We start from the raw sequence: 18,280 nt of genomic DNA, 5'->3' as shown, positions 1-18,280 counted from the left end.
TGGGATTTTTCATTGTAAACAATCATGTTGTCCGCAAGTAGAAAGTTTTATTTTATTTATGAAACGACTTTCATTTGTTTTTCTTACCTTATTGCACTAAGATCTCAGTATGATGTTGAATAGGAGGGATGAGAACAGACATCGTTACCTGATGTTAGGGGGAGGCTTTCAGTCTTTGACCATTAAGGATGATGTTAGCTATAGGCTTTTTTGTAAATACCTTTTATCAAATTAAAGACATTGTCTTTTTAGTTTGCTAAGAGTTTTTTTTTTATCATGATTGGTTGTTGAATGTTATTAAGTAATTTTTCTGCTTCTATTGAGGTGATTGTGGTTTTTCATCTTTAATCAGTTTATATTGTAAATTGCTTTTCAAATAGTGAAACAGCCCTACATTTCTAGGAAAAACTCCACTTGGTCATGATGTGTTATCCTTTCTATATATAGTTGGGTTCAATTTGCTAATATTTTATTGAAGATTTTTGCTTCTGTGTTTATGAGAGGTTTTGGTCTGTGAGTTGTGTTTCTTGCAGTATTTTAGTCTTTGGTATAGGATAATTCTATTCTCTTAAAATAAGTTGGAAGTTGTTGTCTTCAATTCTGTTTTCTGGAATAATTTGTGTAGAATTGATAATATTTCTTCCTTAAATGCCTGTTATAAGAAAACCTGAAGTTTTATTTGTTGGAATGCTTTTAACAACAAACTCAATTTCTTTAGTAGATCTAGGACTATTCAGGTTACATATTTCTTTTTGAGTGAACTCTGGTTTTTTCTGTCTTGGGAAGAATTTATTTCCCTTAAGTTGCTGCTATTGACATTTTAAATACCAAAAAAAGTTTATACTTTGGCTGTTTGTTGGTGGCCACCCTGTCACATTCTGCCCTGTTCATCTTTTGGTGGGAGCATTTTACCCATTCTGCCAAAACTGTTTTAAATCTGAGGAGCAGCATAATATAGTAAATAAAGTGTATATTCAGTAATCAGACTGAAGAGTAAATGACATAATCCGTGTAAAGTGCTTGGTAAACACTAATTTAAATAATCCCATTTTTGTTATCATCTTCATCATTGTAATCTCTCCGTGGTATCCAACAACAGTCGTAGGTTTTGCTTCAGACTTTTTGGTGTTCCAGACTACAAAAGCTTTTCTTTTTGTTTTAAATTAACAGTTTTCTAACTGGCCTTGTCACATATGTGGCCTCTAGCTAGGAACATCTTCTTTTTAACTGTAAATACCTTTTTCATCTGTGTCTCTCCTCTGAAAACCATATGTGTGCTTAGATGCATGCACACACATATATAACATATATACACAAACATATATAATTATTTCCTTTTCCATTATTTTTAGTTTCATCATCAGAGCAGCGACAGTGCTAGTAAAGTGGACAATATGAAATAAAGCTTTTGTTTTTGCCATGTGTGGTCCCTTAATTCAGTGAATACTTGGATGTGTATTTTAAAAATCAACTGGAAAACTTGTTTATAGTGTTTTCTGGGCCTCATTTCCAGAATCCAATTCATTTGGTTGGATAGGGCTCATGAATGTGCATTTCTGACAAGATCACTGATCAGCTGAGTTGGAGGCTATTGTATAGTGGTTGGAAAACTATTATAAATACTCAGAACTTCTTCACTAAATTATAATATTGGGCATGTCATCTAACTTCTCATGTATATTCATTAGTGATTAATCTCTTTAATATAGCCTTTATTGTCTTAAAATATACCTGTCAGTATACCTGTTGATATTTTTGTCTCTCACTTATTTTTGAACTAAAATTTCCTAAGATCTAGTCAGATCTCATGTTCAAAACATTTTGAATTTAGACCTTTCTTCCCCTCTTCCTTTCTACATTTTTTTAAACTAATTTGTGACTTTATAGACATGCACATTTGTGACTGTATAGACACACAAATATATTTTCTTCATAGTACCTAAATGCATCTTATTTCCTCACACATAGAAATTTTCTTGATGGATCATTTTTTTCCATTTTAGTTTAACAGAAAAATTTGCTTATAAGAAAATATTTATATGTAGGCAGCTTTGAATCCTTAAATGCATTAGTTATATGTATATTTTATCTACATTCAGTCTATGCATTGTGATTATATTAAATAATTAAAACAGTAATAAACTTAGGGTGTTTGAGTGAAAAAATGTCACTGTCTTTAAAATCTTCTTAAGCCATTTTCAGTAGAACTTTGAAATAGTATAATTTTGCATGGTTTTTGGTTGTTTTAGCAGAGGCCTATGCTGTGGAACATTTATATCTTTGTTTCTGTTTTAGGTGCGTATAGCAGCAAAATTCATCATTCATGCCCCTCCTGGAGAATTTAATGAGGTGTTTAATGGTGAGTGTTTAATTCATAACACTTAAGGCTTGATATATCAAGCACTCCTTTTTTAAAGAATAAGTTACATAACCAAAGTAACTAATTTAAGGGGAGTGGGTAGAAAAATCTGTACTTTGTGAATTACAGTGAAAATTTTTGTCAATCTGGATTTTGTAAGGTCTAGAATATAATGTGTTTATGACGTATGATAATTATGTTTGCAAATTTTAACCCTCTTAAAGAATAACATTAAATCATTTTAAAAGACAAGAAAATTTTAATTTTAATTATTTTTTGGAGTTGTGAAATGCATTTTTTATGTTTCTTTTAAAGAAAAGCCTACTCAATTAATAGGAACAGCCAAAAAAGAAGGGAGGAACATTGTTTCACTGTGCTTGTTTCCTGGGCTTAGAAGATGACATCACGTGTAAAAACAATTTGTTATTTAAATTATATCTCATAAATTAGTTCACAGTATACCTTTCTTTAAACCTCACACCTCACTGGCAAACAGTTTTATAATTATTCACCCATAGATGAGAAATTTAAATACAACATAGTCTCCTGGTTGCTGTAAAAACTGTAACAATAGCTCCTCTTTAACAGAATGAAGTGGTTGAAATAGTTGTGCAGAAAATGGCCTGTAGTGATTTTTATACAAAACTTTTTTAAAGCAGTTTTAAGAATAATCTACCACAAGTAGTTTAAATGCGTAATTTCTACTTCATATATACTTGGCCTTCACCATGTCTTAAATTAAAACTAATTTATAAAGTGCTCTTCAGTTTCATTTTTTAAACATTCTACTCCAGAGTAAGCTATTTAAACCTGTTTTTTAAGAAGTTTAATCTCTCATTTTCATTCATAGTATAAGATATAATGGAATCTCACCTCAGAAAAGATTAGGTTTGAAAGTCAAAAAATGAGGCAAAAATTGTATAAAGTTAAAATACCCTAGAAAATCCCTTAAATCATCCACAAACAACATTAATATATGATTTAGTACATACAGTTACATATGGTAATTTTTATACATTTAAAAATTTAACCACTGAGCTACACTTAGAGGAAGAATGGCAGTCTATATTGTGAAAAATCTGGAAGTTAAAATATTCTTCCTTTCAAGATAACCATAAAATCTGAAGCAATGAATTGGGAAGTTGGGGAGAATTCGAAAGTATTTCTTCTTCTAATAGGGTTTAACTTCTGTTTTAATATTCAGCCTTTATAACCTAAATACAGGTTAATACGTTTGATGGTTGGGGCATTAAAGAAGATAGTCTTTTCTCCATAGGGTCAAAAGTTGGCTTTTAACTTAAATTGATAATGGGGAAACTATGCTACTATCAGTAGCCCCCAAACTCCCGTACAATTTATAGAGCCAGGATAAATTATAATTCTAAGAAAAGATTTTCACTTACTATTCTTACCCTGAATTAAATGCCCTACAAATTTGTTAATCAGAAAGACCCTGAAAGAATGTATGAGTCCCAGAAATTGCTTTTCTAAGTCTCATTGGAAATTGATATTGAGTTGATATTTTCTGTGTTGACGTACAGTAGGCATTTTGGATGAGGACTAGGGCATTTAGGATGAGCCGTTCAGTAGACCTGGGCTGGAACTGTGGAATGGAAATGGGAATATAAGATATTTATGTAAGTTTTAAATGAGGGAGTATTTTAGAGTGAGAAAGGAGTTAAGTATTTGAGGGGGAAATCTCATATGCATTTGGTTATTTTCATGCTATTTCTGTTGATAATATTAACATCAGAATGATTCCATGGAAGCCACAAATTTTAGAATTTCAGAGTCATAAAATCTTGTTAGATCAGTGGTTCCCAAATGCTATTTCCCAGATTGGCTATGTAAGAATCATTAAAACATAGATTTCTGGTCTTCATTCTCAGGAACTGATGTGTTATCTGGGCTGGAGCTCTGAAATGTATACCTTTTTTTTTTTTTAAAGACTCCCACCCACCCATTGTTCTGATGTGTGGTCTGACTTGAAACCACATCCCTTCTTAAGAGTAGTTTTTATTTTATTCAAATTCTTCTCTATTTCCTTCACTGTATTCTTCATATGATAGTAGTTTGGACTTTTTTTCCAGAGTAAAGATAGCTGGATCATATGGATGTTGCTTTTAAATTATTTTCCCATTTAGGTAGAACTGAAAAAGATACACTACCTACCATGCAATACTGCTGTTAATGATTATGCTTTAAATATTGAAGGTACAGTAATCATATTTATCAAATCGAATTCCCAGTTTACTTTGTGAGATAAGAATACCTATAATTGTAAATGTCTGTGTTTTAATTTTTTAGGCAGAAGCTTCCATTGTTTAAAATCAGTTAATTTAGAAATCAAATTAGTATTATTTTAGTGGTTAGCCGGATACTGTTTTTTAAGTTGGGACTTACTGCTAAAAAGAGGTATGTGAATAGGCAATATTTTTTCTTTTGGAATATCTTTATTATTTTTGTAAAAATGATTCATAGTCATTCTAAAATTTCCAAAGAGCAAAAAAGAATCTAAGAATTACACAAAATTCTACCCTCTCTTCTCCACTGTTTGAATGAAATACTTCCAACATTTCTCAATTTAGACACATATATATAACATTGCATAAATATAATACTATACATGCTGGGTTTTCCCCTTCCTGTTTATTATATTGTGTATATATTTCCAAGTTGATAAATGCATATCTACATTATTTCTATTGTATGCCCAATTTTACACTATTTATAAGAACAATTGTCTGTTTATGTTACATTTAACCAGTTTCTTAATAGAAGGTACTTAAGTTATTTTTGTTATTTTCATTTAATGAAAAACTTAGGATACTTTGTTATATGTACTTTATGATAGCAATTATGTAAAACATCCAAGTGTATAGGGAAAATAATGAAAGAAAATACATCAAAACTAGAGTAGAATTTTGTTTGTTTGTTGGTGAAATTATGTGATTTTTTTTCTAATTAAAATTGTAGTTTTAAAGTTGTGTTTTAATGATTAAAAGGCATGTGTCTACATAGTTGAGTCTGTGGTTAGGACAGAGTTAAGAATCAACAACCAAAGTGAGATTACTAAATCAAATAAAGTAGTTATCTGTATCTAACTCAACACATTCATCTGTTGTTGAACATGAGCTGTCTGAGAAACAAAATGCCTACATCTGTACTGCATTCACAAGCTGTTTCTTGTTTAATCACTTTTTCCATAGAGCAAATTCATTTGAAACTCATGATAGTATTGTCAGACTAAGAGGCATAGTGCTCAGTCTTCGGCAGATCTTATCACACCATCTTTTTGGTGTAGCTTATCTCCACTTTAGTTCTTTGGAGACATGTTATAGTCTGCCTGCATTGACTATTAAGAGTATGAAATAACATATATTTTTATTTCATTCCATCTGCTATTTCCTTACCAAAATCTTTTCTTTTTTATTAATACCATGATATGTTTTTGTGGTTATTTTGGTCATCACAGTGACATTTTGATCTCCCATACATGTTTTGGGGGGTGGGTAGGATACTAACACATGACTAAAATAACCTAAATTCATTCCATAGAAATTTCAAATATAGGAAAATAGTAATATAGAAAAAATAATGTTTGTTTTGCAGATGTTCGGTTACTGCTTAATAATGATAATCTTCTCAGGGAAGGAGCAGCCCAGTAAGTATTATGCATTATATTAACATAATTAAAGTGACATGGGAAAAAATATTTTAAAAGTGGTTTTTAGGTACTAATCCATGAAATAGATATTTGCACATCAAGTTCAAATATATATAATAATATGTATGTACTAGGTTAGAAGAGAAATATTTTTGATCACAGAAGGATATAGAGACACAATTATAACATGAAATTCTCTATTCATTGTGTGTTTGGCAGTGGCTTATATACTCAATATTGTATTTTGACATTTGCAAAGTTGGATAAAATTATTTTAGAAACTTTGATTTGTGAAATTGTGATACTTTAAATTTTATGCAGTAGTTACATTTTACTTTCTGTTAAATGCTTGATCCTAATAGATTTTTGAGAAGGACCTACTGTATAGCACAAGGAACTATATTCAGTATCTTGTAATAAGCTATAATGGAAAAGAATCTGAAAAAGAATATATATATGTATATATAACTGAATCACTTTGCTGTACACTTGCAATATTGTAAATGCACTGTACTTCAGTAAAAAGAAATAGATTTTTGAGGGTTAGGAGCTTATTTTATTCATCCATAAATACCTAACATAGTATCTGACACATATTTACTTAATAAGTATTTACTAGATTTGTGAGTGATTCAAAGAACTAAGCAGTTCTAAATCCTAGTACATCATCTTTGGACCAGTGACCACAATCATGAGTTGCCACAGCTATCTTAAGATTTCAGAGAAATAATTGGTTCTCTTTCCCTCTCCCACCTCCCTAAATAAGGCCTGTGGACCCATATTTTAGGCTAATGGACTTCATTACTCATTTGAAAATGAGGAGATTAAACGTTCAGGTGCCTTACAAAGAGTGTTCAGTATCATCCAGTCACCTACTTTCATGTTAGTGTACTACCCAAAATGTGAAATCCTGACTAATGGGGGAAATTTGCTCTAATTCTATTTTTGTAATGTTTGTAAGGCTTTATCGAATAAATTTGTTCTTTAGAGTTAATCCTAATGAAGGTAGAGGTGCAACAGACTTCTAGACATACCTGATTTTGCTTCTGATTTAAATTCCTGTTATTTTTTTCCCATTTTTAAATTGAAGTATAGTTGATGTACAATATTATATATGTTATAGGTATACAACATAGTGATTCACAATTTTTTAAAGTTATATTCCATTAATAGTTACTGCAAAATACTGGCTGTATTCCCTGTGTTGTACAATACATACTTGTAGCTTATTTATCTTATATTGTATATAATAGTTTGTGTTTCTTAATCCCATACCCTTATATTGCCCCTCCCCCCTTCCCTCTCCCCACTGGTAACCACTAGTTCTCTATATCTGTGAGTCTGTTTCTGTTTTATTATATTCACTAGTTTGTTGTATTCTTAGATTTCACGTATAAGTGATATCATACAGTATTTGTCTTTCTCTGACTTATTTCACTTAGCATAATGCCCTCCAAGTCCACCCATGTTGTTGTAAATGGCAAAATTTCATTCTTTTTTATGGCTGAGTAGTATTCCATTGTATATATTTACCACTTCTTCCTTATCCATTCGTCTGTTGATGGACACTTAGGTTGCTTCCATATTTTGGCAATTGTAAATAATGCTGCTACGAACATTGGGGTGCAAGTATCTTTTTGAAGTAGTGTTTTTATTTTCTTCCAATATATACCTAGGAGTGGAATTGCTGGATCATGTGCTAGTTTTATTTTTAGTTTTTTGAGAAACCTCCATACTGTTTCCCACAGTGGCTGCACCAATGTACATTCCCACCAACAGTGTAGGAGGGTTCCCTTTTCTCCACGTCCTCTCCAGCATTTGTTATTTGTGTTCTTTTTTGATGATAGCCTTTCTGACAGGCGTGTGGTGATACCTCACTGTGGTTTTGATTTGCATTTCCCTAACGATTAGCAATGTTGAGCATTTTTTCATGTGCCTGTTGGCCATCTGTATGTCCTCTTTGGAAAAATGTCTATTCAGGTCTTCTGCCTGTTTTTCAATCAGGTGGTTTGTCTTTTTGCTGTTGAACTGTATGAACTATTTATTCTGGATATTAATTCCTTATCAGTCGTATCATTTGCAAATATTTTCTCCTGTTCATTTTGTCTTTTTGTTTTGTTCATGGTTTCCTGTTCTGTGCAAAAGCACTTAAGTTTAAATTAGGTCCCTTTTATCTCCTTTGCTTTAGGAGATGGATCCAAAAAAATATTGCTGCGATTTATATCAAAGAGTGTTGTCTGTGTTTTCCTCTAGGAGTTTTATGGTTTCCAGTCTTACATTTAGGTCTTTTTTTTTTTTTTTGAATTTTTGAATTTTATTTAATTTATTTTTTTATACAGCAGGTTCTTATTAGTCATCAGTTTTATACACATCAGTGTATACATGTCAATCCCAATCGCCTAATTCATCACACCACCACCCCCACCTCCCAGCTGCTTTCCCCCCTTGGTATCCATACATTTGTTCTCTACATTTGTGTCTCAATTTCTGCCCTGTAAACCGGTTCATCTGTACCATTTTTTAGGTTCCACATATATGCGTTAATATACGATATTTGTTTTTCTCTTTCTGACTTACTTCACTCTGTATGACAGTCTCTAGATCCATCCACGTCTCAACAAATGACCCAGTTTTGTTCCTTTTTATGGCTGAGTAATATTCCATTGTATATATGTATCACATCTTCTTTATCCATTCGTCTGTCAATGGGCATTTAGGTTGCTTCCATGACCTAGCTATTGTAAATAGTGCTGCAGTGAACATTGGGGTGCATGTGTCTTTTTTAATTATGTTTTTCTCTGGGTATATGCCCAGTAGTGGGATTGCTGGGTCGTATGGTAGTTCTATTTTTAGTTTTTTAAGGAACCTCCATACTGTTCTCCATAGTGGCTGTATCAATTTACATTCCCACCAACAGTGCAAGAGGGTTCCCTTTTCTCCACACCCTCTCCAGCATTTGTTGTTTGTAGATTTTCTGATGATGCCCATTCTAACTGGTGTGAGGTGATACCTCATTGTAGTTTTGATTTGCATTTCTCTAATAATTAGTGATGTTGAGCAGCTTTTCATGTGCTTCTTGGCCATCTGTATGTCTTCTTTGGAGAAATGTCTATTTAGGTCTTCTGCCCATTTTTGGATTGTGTTGTTTGTTTTTTTTAATATTGAGCAGCATGAGCTGTTTATATATTTTGGAGATTAATCCTTTGTCCGTTGATTAGTTTGCAACTATTTTCTCCCATTGTGAGGGTTGTCTTTTCGTCTTGTTTATGGTTTCCTCTGCTGTGCAAAAGCTTTGAAGTTTCATTAGGTCCCATTTGTTTATTTTTGTTTTTATTTCCATTACTGTGGGTGGTGGATCAAAAAAGATCTTGCTGTGATTTATGTCAAAGAGTGTTCTTTCTGTGTTTTCCTCTAAGAGTTTTATAGTGTCCGGTCTTACATTTAGGTCTCTAATCCATTTTGAGTTTATTTTTGTGTGTGGTGTTTGGGAATGTTCTAATTTCATTCTTTTACATGTAGCTGTCCAGTTTTCCCAGCACCACTTATTGAAGAGACTGTCTTTTTTCCATTTTATATTCTTGCCTTCTTGGTCATAGATTAATTGACCATAAGTGTGTGGGTTTATTTCTGGAGTCTCTATTCTGTTCCATTGATCTATGTATCTGTTTTTGTGTCAGCACCATACTGTTTTGGTTACTGTAGCTTCGTAGTATAAGTCTGAAGTCTGGGAACATGATTGCTCCAGCTCCGTTCTTCTTTCTCAAGATTGTTTTGGCTATTACGGGTCTTTTATGTCCTTTTATCTTTCAATAGAAATTTTTATTTATTATTTTTTATTGTGGGGGAAATATGCTTAATATGAAGTTTAACGTTTTAACCATTTTTAGGCACACAGTTCTTTGGCATTAAGTACATACACATTTTTGTGTAACCATCACCACCATCCATCTCCAGAACTTTTTATTTTCCCAAACTGAAACTCCATACCCTTTAAGCAATAATTTTCCATTCTCCCCTCCTCTTAGCCCCTGGGAACCATCATTCTATTTAATGTATGAAGTGGAGTCATACAGTATTTGTCCTTTTGTGACTGGTTTATTCTACTTAGCAGAATGTCTTCAAAGTTCATTTATGTTGGAGCGTGTGTTAGAATTTCCTTCCTTTTTAACACTGAATGTGTGTGTGTTTACATACATATATATATATATACAACACATTTTGTTTATCCATTCACATGTCAGTGGACAGTCGGGTTGCTTCCACCCATTAAATTATTATATTAAAGTGCATAATAGAAATCAGTTTACTTGATATCTTTGACTTTAGTTATTAGTTTCTGGGTGAATGGCCTCTTATTCCTAAGTTCTTTAAACCTTTTAAAATTATTTACATACCCAAGTAAAATTAGTTTTCTTTATAATAGCATATAGCATGTTGACAAAAGTCTTACGGAAGTAAAGAAAACATACAACATTTATGAACTTGTAACAACAGTACTTTCAGAGTAACCTTTTCCTCTGAGTTCTCTGTGGTAAATAAATTTGTGCGTTGTTTCGTGTAGGTGCAAAAATTAGTGAATTTTTTTGAGTTAAGGAAATGAGAAACTTCCTTTGTTTTTGTTTTTGTTTTTTTAACATCTTTATTGGAGTATAATTGCTTTACAATGGTGTGTTAGTTTCTGCTTTATAACAAAGTTCGTTTGTTGAAAGAAGAGTTTTTCCCCTGCAGAGTAAAGTTTAATGAAGGTCAGAAAAATATTCATAATTATATAAATGGTATGAAACAGTTACACATTTGAATAAAAAATGATGAAAGCATTGAAATTTTATTTGTCCAAAGGAGTATTTATCTGATGATTGTTACATTTAAATAAATTGGAGTTCTTTTAAAAAAACTGGAATATGAGCTATATTTCTCTTTTATTATGAACCAAATTTCAGGGACAGTCTTGGTCCATGTTTCAAGAGGTATGTACATTAAATGCCTGATATTCTGATCTTTTAAGGAGATTAGTCTTTGAGGAAATCAGTACCTAATGATAAAATAAGATGTTTATAGTATGACCTCAAAAAACATCAAAACCTTCAGTAGAAACTTCAGGTTTTCTTGCATGTGGTTATAGTCTCAGTAAATGATTGCTAACTAGATAAACAAGAAGAGAAAGAAGTGATTCTTTTTGTTGACTTCAGTAGTAGTCTTTGTACAGAAGAGTTTCTCAAAACTCTTTGTTCAAATTCATTTTGCAATCTGAAGTTATCTGTGAAGTACAGAAATACACCTTAAATCATTGATTGACTTCAGAATTATATTACTCTGGTTCACAGTGTCCTGTCTGTGAAATAATTTTCAAACAAATATGCTGTTACCCCCATTGTTCACTTGACTTGGTTCTGAATTACTTTTGAAATACCTCCAAACCTGGTTTCATCCTCAGAAGATAATGTATCACCTGTCATTGAGCCTGTCCAGACCTATATAACATAAGCTTGGAAAGCATTGTAAAAACATTTAAAATGTGTCCTAGTGGCAGTTTCACCAAAGTAAGTGCATAGCCATAGTCCTACTGCTTCTTCAGTTGCATTTTTTGATACTAAATTTCTTTTATACAAGTACAGCTCCTTCTGTGTACTTCTTTTCCTCCTTTCTTCCACCTTTTTCCTGTTGCTTTAACTCTTTTAATTTTAAATTTATTTTTGAGAAATTCCTCTTCCTATCTTTTTGTAAGGGTGGGGGAAACATGGCTATTCTTAAAAAGTGGTTCTAATGGGACATCTTTACTGAAGGGCATAAATTCAGTGTATTTCATAGTAAAATTAGGCATACTGAAGACTTGGTACTTTCAAGTCTAGAAAACTTTGAAATATCCAGAAATAGCCTTTTATTCAACAGACATGACGAATGCCAGACTTCACTGTGATGATGAGACAAATAAACCTCTTAGGGATTATCCAGTGGGGAGTCAGACATGTTGAATTTCTGGCCAACTGAAATAAAATATAGAGGCATATCAAAGACCTTTGGAGCCCAAAGGAAGAAATTTTAAATTTCTATTTAGAGATGGTTTTTGAGCTGAGTTTAAATGATGAGCGCAATTCGAATAGTAAATAAGAGAGATGATGTGGAAACACATGGTAAAAAAGTATAAGGTGTGAATGACTAATGGTAAAGGGTATAAAAAAAATCTAAATACAGGAACAGGTGACTTAGAAATGGGTGATTGGGCTACAGAACTCTACAAGGGCAGAGAAATTATTGTTTTCACTGTGTCTAATAGAGTGCTTAACACCTAAATATTTGCATGGGTGGAGGGGTAGGTAAATGGATGATGAGTGGGTAAATGGAGTAAGTTTTCTGAACTAGAAGGGACTTTGGAAGTCATCTAGTTCAAACCCCCCTTTTTTGTGGATATGGTAAGTGAGGCCCATACTAGCTAATATCAGGGTTCGAACAAAACCTAGATATTCTGTAGTCTGACTCCTAGGTTAGTGAGTACCTTTCCTGCCATACTGCATAATTGTCACCTGTTTAACTTGCTTTGAGCATTTAAGATACAGTTTTACCTATTTCATATTCATTGTCTCCTTTTCAGATTTCCTGTTCTTACCCCACTCCCAGATTATAGATGAATGGGGTTTGATATAAGCAGTAAAGGACCCAAGACCAAATTACTATCTAAATTTATTATTTAAATATGTCTTTTACTGGAAAGTGAACCCTCAATTCTAAGTGATTTAGAATACTTTTTAATCTCAAACATACTTTTGAGGTAAATTCATTTAAGGGATAGTAACTGCCTGGCTATGTTGGGGCTATTCCTATGAAAATTACAGTTTTAATGAATAAAGAAAATCTCCCTTTCCCTCCATACATTTCTATATTTACTCCCATCTTTTTTTGACATGCAGTGTCAGGAATTTGACAGCTAGGAATTTAATCCTACTTTGCTGTTTTTACATTTACTAGTCTCCTGTTAACTCATCAATAATGCTTTGCTCAATCTCCTCTCTTGAGGAGATTCAGTAGCTAACACCTAAAAATTCAGTGGACATTTTACCATCCAGAGTAATCTGAAAAGCTTCCAAGTAGATTAGATTTAGAGATGTACTCCTAAATTTTAAAATTCTCACTGTCTTTCCTAGTAAGTGGAAGAGATTTCCTAGGTTATAGACTTAATAAAATACAGTGTGATCTTTATTTTTTAGGTAATTTTTTTGTGCTATGAGAGTTTTTCCTACAAATGTATTATGTAATTATGTAATACATTATTCTTTACTCATATGAAAGTAGAGAGAGGCTTTATTCTTGAATCTATCTCGTCACCATTTCCTAGTTCAGACTCTCAGCTGTTCTAACATGGACGTTTGCCTAATGATAGCCCAACTGCTTTTCCTGGCTCTAGTTGCTCCACCACCCAATTGTCATACACACTGCTGCCAAATTAATCTTCTTCAGAAGTAGTTCTTGGTTGTCTTTTCTCAAAAAGCTTCTGTAATTCTGCTTTGCCTCCCAAATGAAGTAATTTTTCCATCATGCAGGACCTTTCAGTTGAAGGCAGTAAATATAACTGAACACCTGCTATGTGCCAGGCATTGAGCTTGGTGCTTTCTGTGATGTTGGACTTAACCTATCTTCTCCTCTTGTATTTTGCTCATCTTGGTCCCTCTAATTGAATTACTCTTCTCATCCCTCCAATTTCTGCAAGACCAGAGAACCTACCCATTATTTCAAGGCCATTTCTCAGTATCACTTCCATTATGTATCACCCCTGATTCTCTTTTCTTCTTACCCTTGCCTCAACAGAATGTAATTTTTAAAAATATATATTCTCTGTGATGTTTATTGGTCTTTCTCTTATGGTACTTTCTGCTTTGTGTTATGATTATGTTTATCATAGCTCCTATTCAACTGTAAGCCCTTTGATCTGTCTAATTACTCTTTGCATCTCTCACAGCACCTACTCTGTTTCCCGGTATGTTGTATACTAAATGTTAGTATATACTTGAATAGTTGGGTATGTGTCTTATAAGTGGCTAACCTTTACTTTCAGGGTTTTGAAGGAAAGGACTGATTATATTTACTGATTTAATTTTTTTGCTAAGCATTGAAAGCTGGGTGTCATTCACCGGGTTTTAAAAAGCCATACCTATATAATATTTATACCTAATATAAGATCAGTAGTAGAGAATTAACAGTTTTATTTAACTTGCCATGTGCAGTGCAGGAGACTTTTATTTGACAGTGAATTGTTTGTGATTTTTTTAAGAACATTAAATACATAATTTAAAATAATTGACCCTTTTCTTTTTTAGTGCATTTGCACAGTATAACTTGGACCAGTTTACTCCAGTAAAAATTGAAGGTTATGAAGATCAGGTATGTTTCACATAAACACAGGATCTGATATTCTTTATTTCATTTGTAATGGTTAGTGTATCCTGCAAGAATTGTGAAGTGGTATGTTTAAAGGTTAAAAAAAAAAGCGTTCATTTTAATCATAGCCACTTAGGAGCAAAGTAATTGAAAATGTAGTTTCTTTTGTTGAGACCAATAATGCTATTAGCAGAAAGTCCCTTTTAGAAATATTCAAATGTAATTATTTTAAGATTTTAGAAGATAATTGCTTTAAATCTACTTTCTTGTTTTTTATAGGAAAAAAATCAATCCTATATTAATCCAAAATCTAGAGTTTATATTAGTAAGATTTATGTCATAATTTAGTTGCTCTGGAATTCTACAGTTCTTCATGTGCGTAACTTAGCATTTAGTAATTATTAAATCTTTTCTTTCCAAAGTGCAGGTTGGAATTGCTAAGCAAAGAAAAGCCCCAAAAGTCACTAGCATTCTTATTTTTTATTTTTTGGTTTAAAGTTACTAGTAATTGAACAGTGATTGTGTTTCTATCATGCTTACATGAAGCACAATTTATATAAAACAATATGAAGAAGGAACTGGAGATAAAACATAAGAGAGAGTAGTAACAATTAGTTCTCAGTGGCAAACTATATTAAAGCTTGCGTTTGGCATTATTCATTATGTAATATGTAGTCTCGTAGTTATAGGGGAAAAAGAGAGACCAGACAGAAGATGACTTATAACTGAAGGGAAAAAGTAAACGTGGGTAGGTAGGTATATAGATAGATTTATGCGTGTGTGTATACACACACATATATATAAAGGCATGTAGTGTTTCATTTCATGAAGCTCTTAAATTTATTTATTTCCTTGGGAGATTTTGTGTTTTTGATTTTTTTTTTTTAACTGTTATAAACAGTGCTGTACTGAACATCATTGTACCTCTGGGCACATGGACCATTGTTTTGTTAAGGCAAATCCCTAAAAGATTTGCTGGATCCAGGGATGCATCCTTTTAAAATGTTGGATAGCTCTCAAACTCATTTTATGAACCTACTGTAATTTTAATACTTAAACCTAATAAATATAAAACAAAAAAAGCAAACTATACTAATCTCACATATGACTATAGTAAACCTTTAAACAGATATTAACAAACAGAATCCAGAAATATATCAAAAGAATAATATGCCAAGACTAAATAGAATTTATTACAGGAATGCAAGAGTGGTACCATGTAAGGCAATATATTGCTCTTATTGCTTAATCAACAAATAAAGAGAAAAACCTTATGATACATCAATAGACAGTGAAAAGGGATTTGAAAAATCCAGCAGCTAATCCTCATTACAAAAACCCTAAGTAAAATAGGGATAGAAGAAAACTTCTTAAATATAATATACTGTTTAACAAAAACCAGTAGTAAATATCAAACTGTAAACACTAATATAATTTTAGTTAACATAGAAAATTAGCCAGGTATGTCAACTTATCACCCTTATTATTTATCATAAATGGAAGTATAGCAAATAAGACAAGAGAATGAGAACTCTTAAAGCTTTGGAAAAGAACGGAAAACTCTTAGGTGACATGATTTATATATTTAGAAATAGTGAGAAACTCCCATAAATTAACCTCCCAACCAAAAAAACCTATTAGACTTAACAGAATTTTGTGAGGTGGCTGAATTTAAGGTAAGTGTACAAAATGCATTAACTTTCCTCTATTGTGGCAAGTAGGGACTTTACCCTAGTAGTGGTTGGAGGGGGAGGAGTTTCATTTTAAATAGTGGTAATACTGAACATAAACCTTAACAAGAAATGCATAGGAATGTGAAGAAAATGGTGGTTATCTTGAAACACATAAAACAGGTTCTGAGCAAATGGAAAAGCACACTGAATTCCATTTTGAGGTAGAAAGTTAAATTATTTAAAAACTAAAATATGAATTTAATGCAGTTTGATTAGAATCCTGATAGTTTTTTAATTGGTCAAAATTTTCATAAACTTTATATGAAAAACATGCTTGAAGAAACACAAGAAAAATGTAAGAGTGGTGAGAGACAGTTGCATTGCTAGATAGCAGAAGGTGCTTTACAACCAATGTAAAGTCAAATCAGCATGGTATCGTGTAGACAAATAGATCAGTAGAGCAGCATATCAAGCCAGAATTTAGTCCCAAAATATATGCATATTTTTATACATGATAAGGTTATAATTTAGACAGACATATAATAAAGGGTATTGGTACCACTGGTTTCTATCAACTACATATGCCATATAGTTAAACCAGTCCTCTGTCTTACACAATATATAGAAATAAATTTCAGGTGGATTAAAAATTTGTAAAATGACTAGAATTTTAGTAGAAAAGAGTCTAAATGTATAATTAAGGGCAGGGGAAACCATCTTAAATAAGACTGGAAGCCCAGAAACTATAAAAGAAAAGATGGCCATTTTGCTGCATATCAATTATTTTAACTGTAGAATAAAACCAGATACCTTAAATAAAGGACTCTTATAAATTAATAAGAAAAAAACCCACCCAGATGAAAAATATTAAAAAATATTTGCTCACAGAAGAGAAAATGGCCCACAAACTTGGAGATATTTAGACCTGTGAGCCAGAGAAATATAATTAAAGTAATAAGATATATTTTATACTCATCAGACTGAAAAAAGAACCTGTATACCTATTGATGGTGATAATGTGAAGGGAAGCATCTCATATATTGTTTGCAGAAATGTAGATTGTCACAGCCATTTTTGGAAAGCAATCATTATGTATTAAAAATTAAAAATATACAAACCCTGTACCTACTGCTGAGAATCTGTCTAAGCGAAATAGAAGCATCCAGTGGAAATAGAAACATGAGTATGTTAGAATATGTGTACAATAATACTTTAACATTTTTCATGTGCCTATCCCTCCTCCCAAAAAGAGAACAGCCTGGAAATAAAGAGATGGTCCAACTGTAGTGGAATGGCAGAATAAATTGTTATACCCACATCGTGCGATAGTATGCAACCATTAAAAAGAATGATGAGAGGTTTACCAGTTGACTCTGAAGGATTCCTGTAAAGTGTTGATGTTGAAAAAAACCAGATGCAGAAAAATATGTGTGCATTTTCATTCCATTATTTTAGAACAGTGACCAAAAAAAAACCCTGGTTGTGTGTGTATGTATATAGAGATGTGTATGTATTTATCTGTGTAGGATAATATGACTGAAAAAAATTTAGAAGGGTACATCCTGTGTTTGTATAATTTACATCAAAGGGATGGGGGAGTCCTGACATAGGTATAGAGTCAAAAGATTGGGAGAGTCGCATGGGAAGGAAAAAGAGCAAAATTTTTTTAAAAGAAAGCACAAAATGTCAAATTTTTGCGTGTATTATTTAAATGCACATAAATGAAGAAATTATATTTTTTAAAATTTGGAAGTCAGTTGAAAACAATTGTCAATGATTATCTTAATAAAAACAAGCAGCAGGCACTTAACAATAGATGAGATTGTGGGCCCAGGAGTAATGTAGGACATACTGAAGAGGATTCTAAGTGGATTAAAAACATTCCCTTGTAACCGTTCTCAGTGAAGGTTATTACCAGTTCCTTAGTTTTGAGGAACTGGAGACTGTTAACAGAAATAGTAAACTGTCCATAGTTCTCAAAAAGAAAACAAAACATAACTCCTAAAAAAAAAAAAAAAAAAACCTAACTCCAGCAGGATATTAGACGATGGATTTTTTTCCCCCACCGGGTAGCTGGATGTTATATTGGGAGAAAATCAGATCCACTGATCTGAGCTGAATGAGAGCAGCCTCATTGTCTTTATAGTCTACTCATTTGAAGTATTATACTTGTGCCATATAGTTAAACCAGTTGCTTGGAATAGAATTATT

At 32.3% G+C, this 18,280-nt stretch overlaps 1 protein-coding gene across 1 annotated transcript in view; it reads left to right on the top strand.

Moving 5' to 3' along the window:
• Window positions 1-18,280, top strand: part of CAPZA2 (capping actin protein of muscle Z-line subunit alpha 2) — a 53,900-nt gene that overhangs the window by 22,947 nt on the left and 12,673 nt on the right. The window contains exons 2-4 of the mRNA XM_059933545.1: window positions 2,296-2,359; window positions 5,972-6,023; window positions 14,336-14,399. Coding sequence (XP_059789528.1) covers window positions 2,296-2,359; window positions 5,972-6,023; window positions 14,336-14,399 — 180 coding nt within the window. The remainder of the gene's footprint in view (window positions 1-2,295; window positions 2,360-5,971; window positions 6,024-14,335; window positions 14,400-18,280) is intronic.

The sequence above is a fragment of the Balaenoptera ricei genome, chromosome 9, assembly GCF_028023285.1.
Source record: "Balaenoptera ricei isolate mBalRic1 chromosome 9, mBalRic1.hap2, whole genome shotgun sequence".
NCBI classification, from domain to species: Eukaryota; Metazoa; Chordata; class Mammalia; order Artiodactyla; family Balaenopteridae; genus Balaenoptera; species Balaenoptera ricei.
The sequence above is the reverse complement of the archived record's forward strand: the minus strand, read 5'-3'. Positions and strand labels throughout refer to the sequence as shown.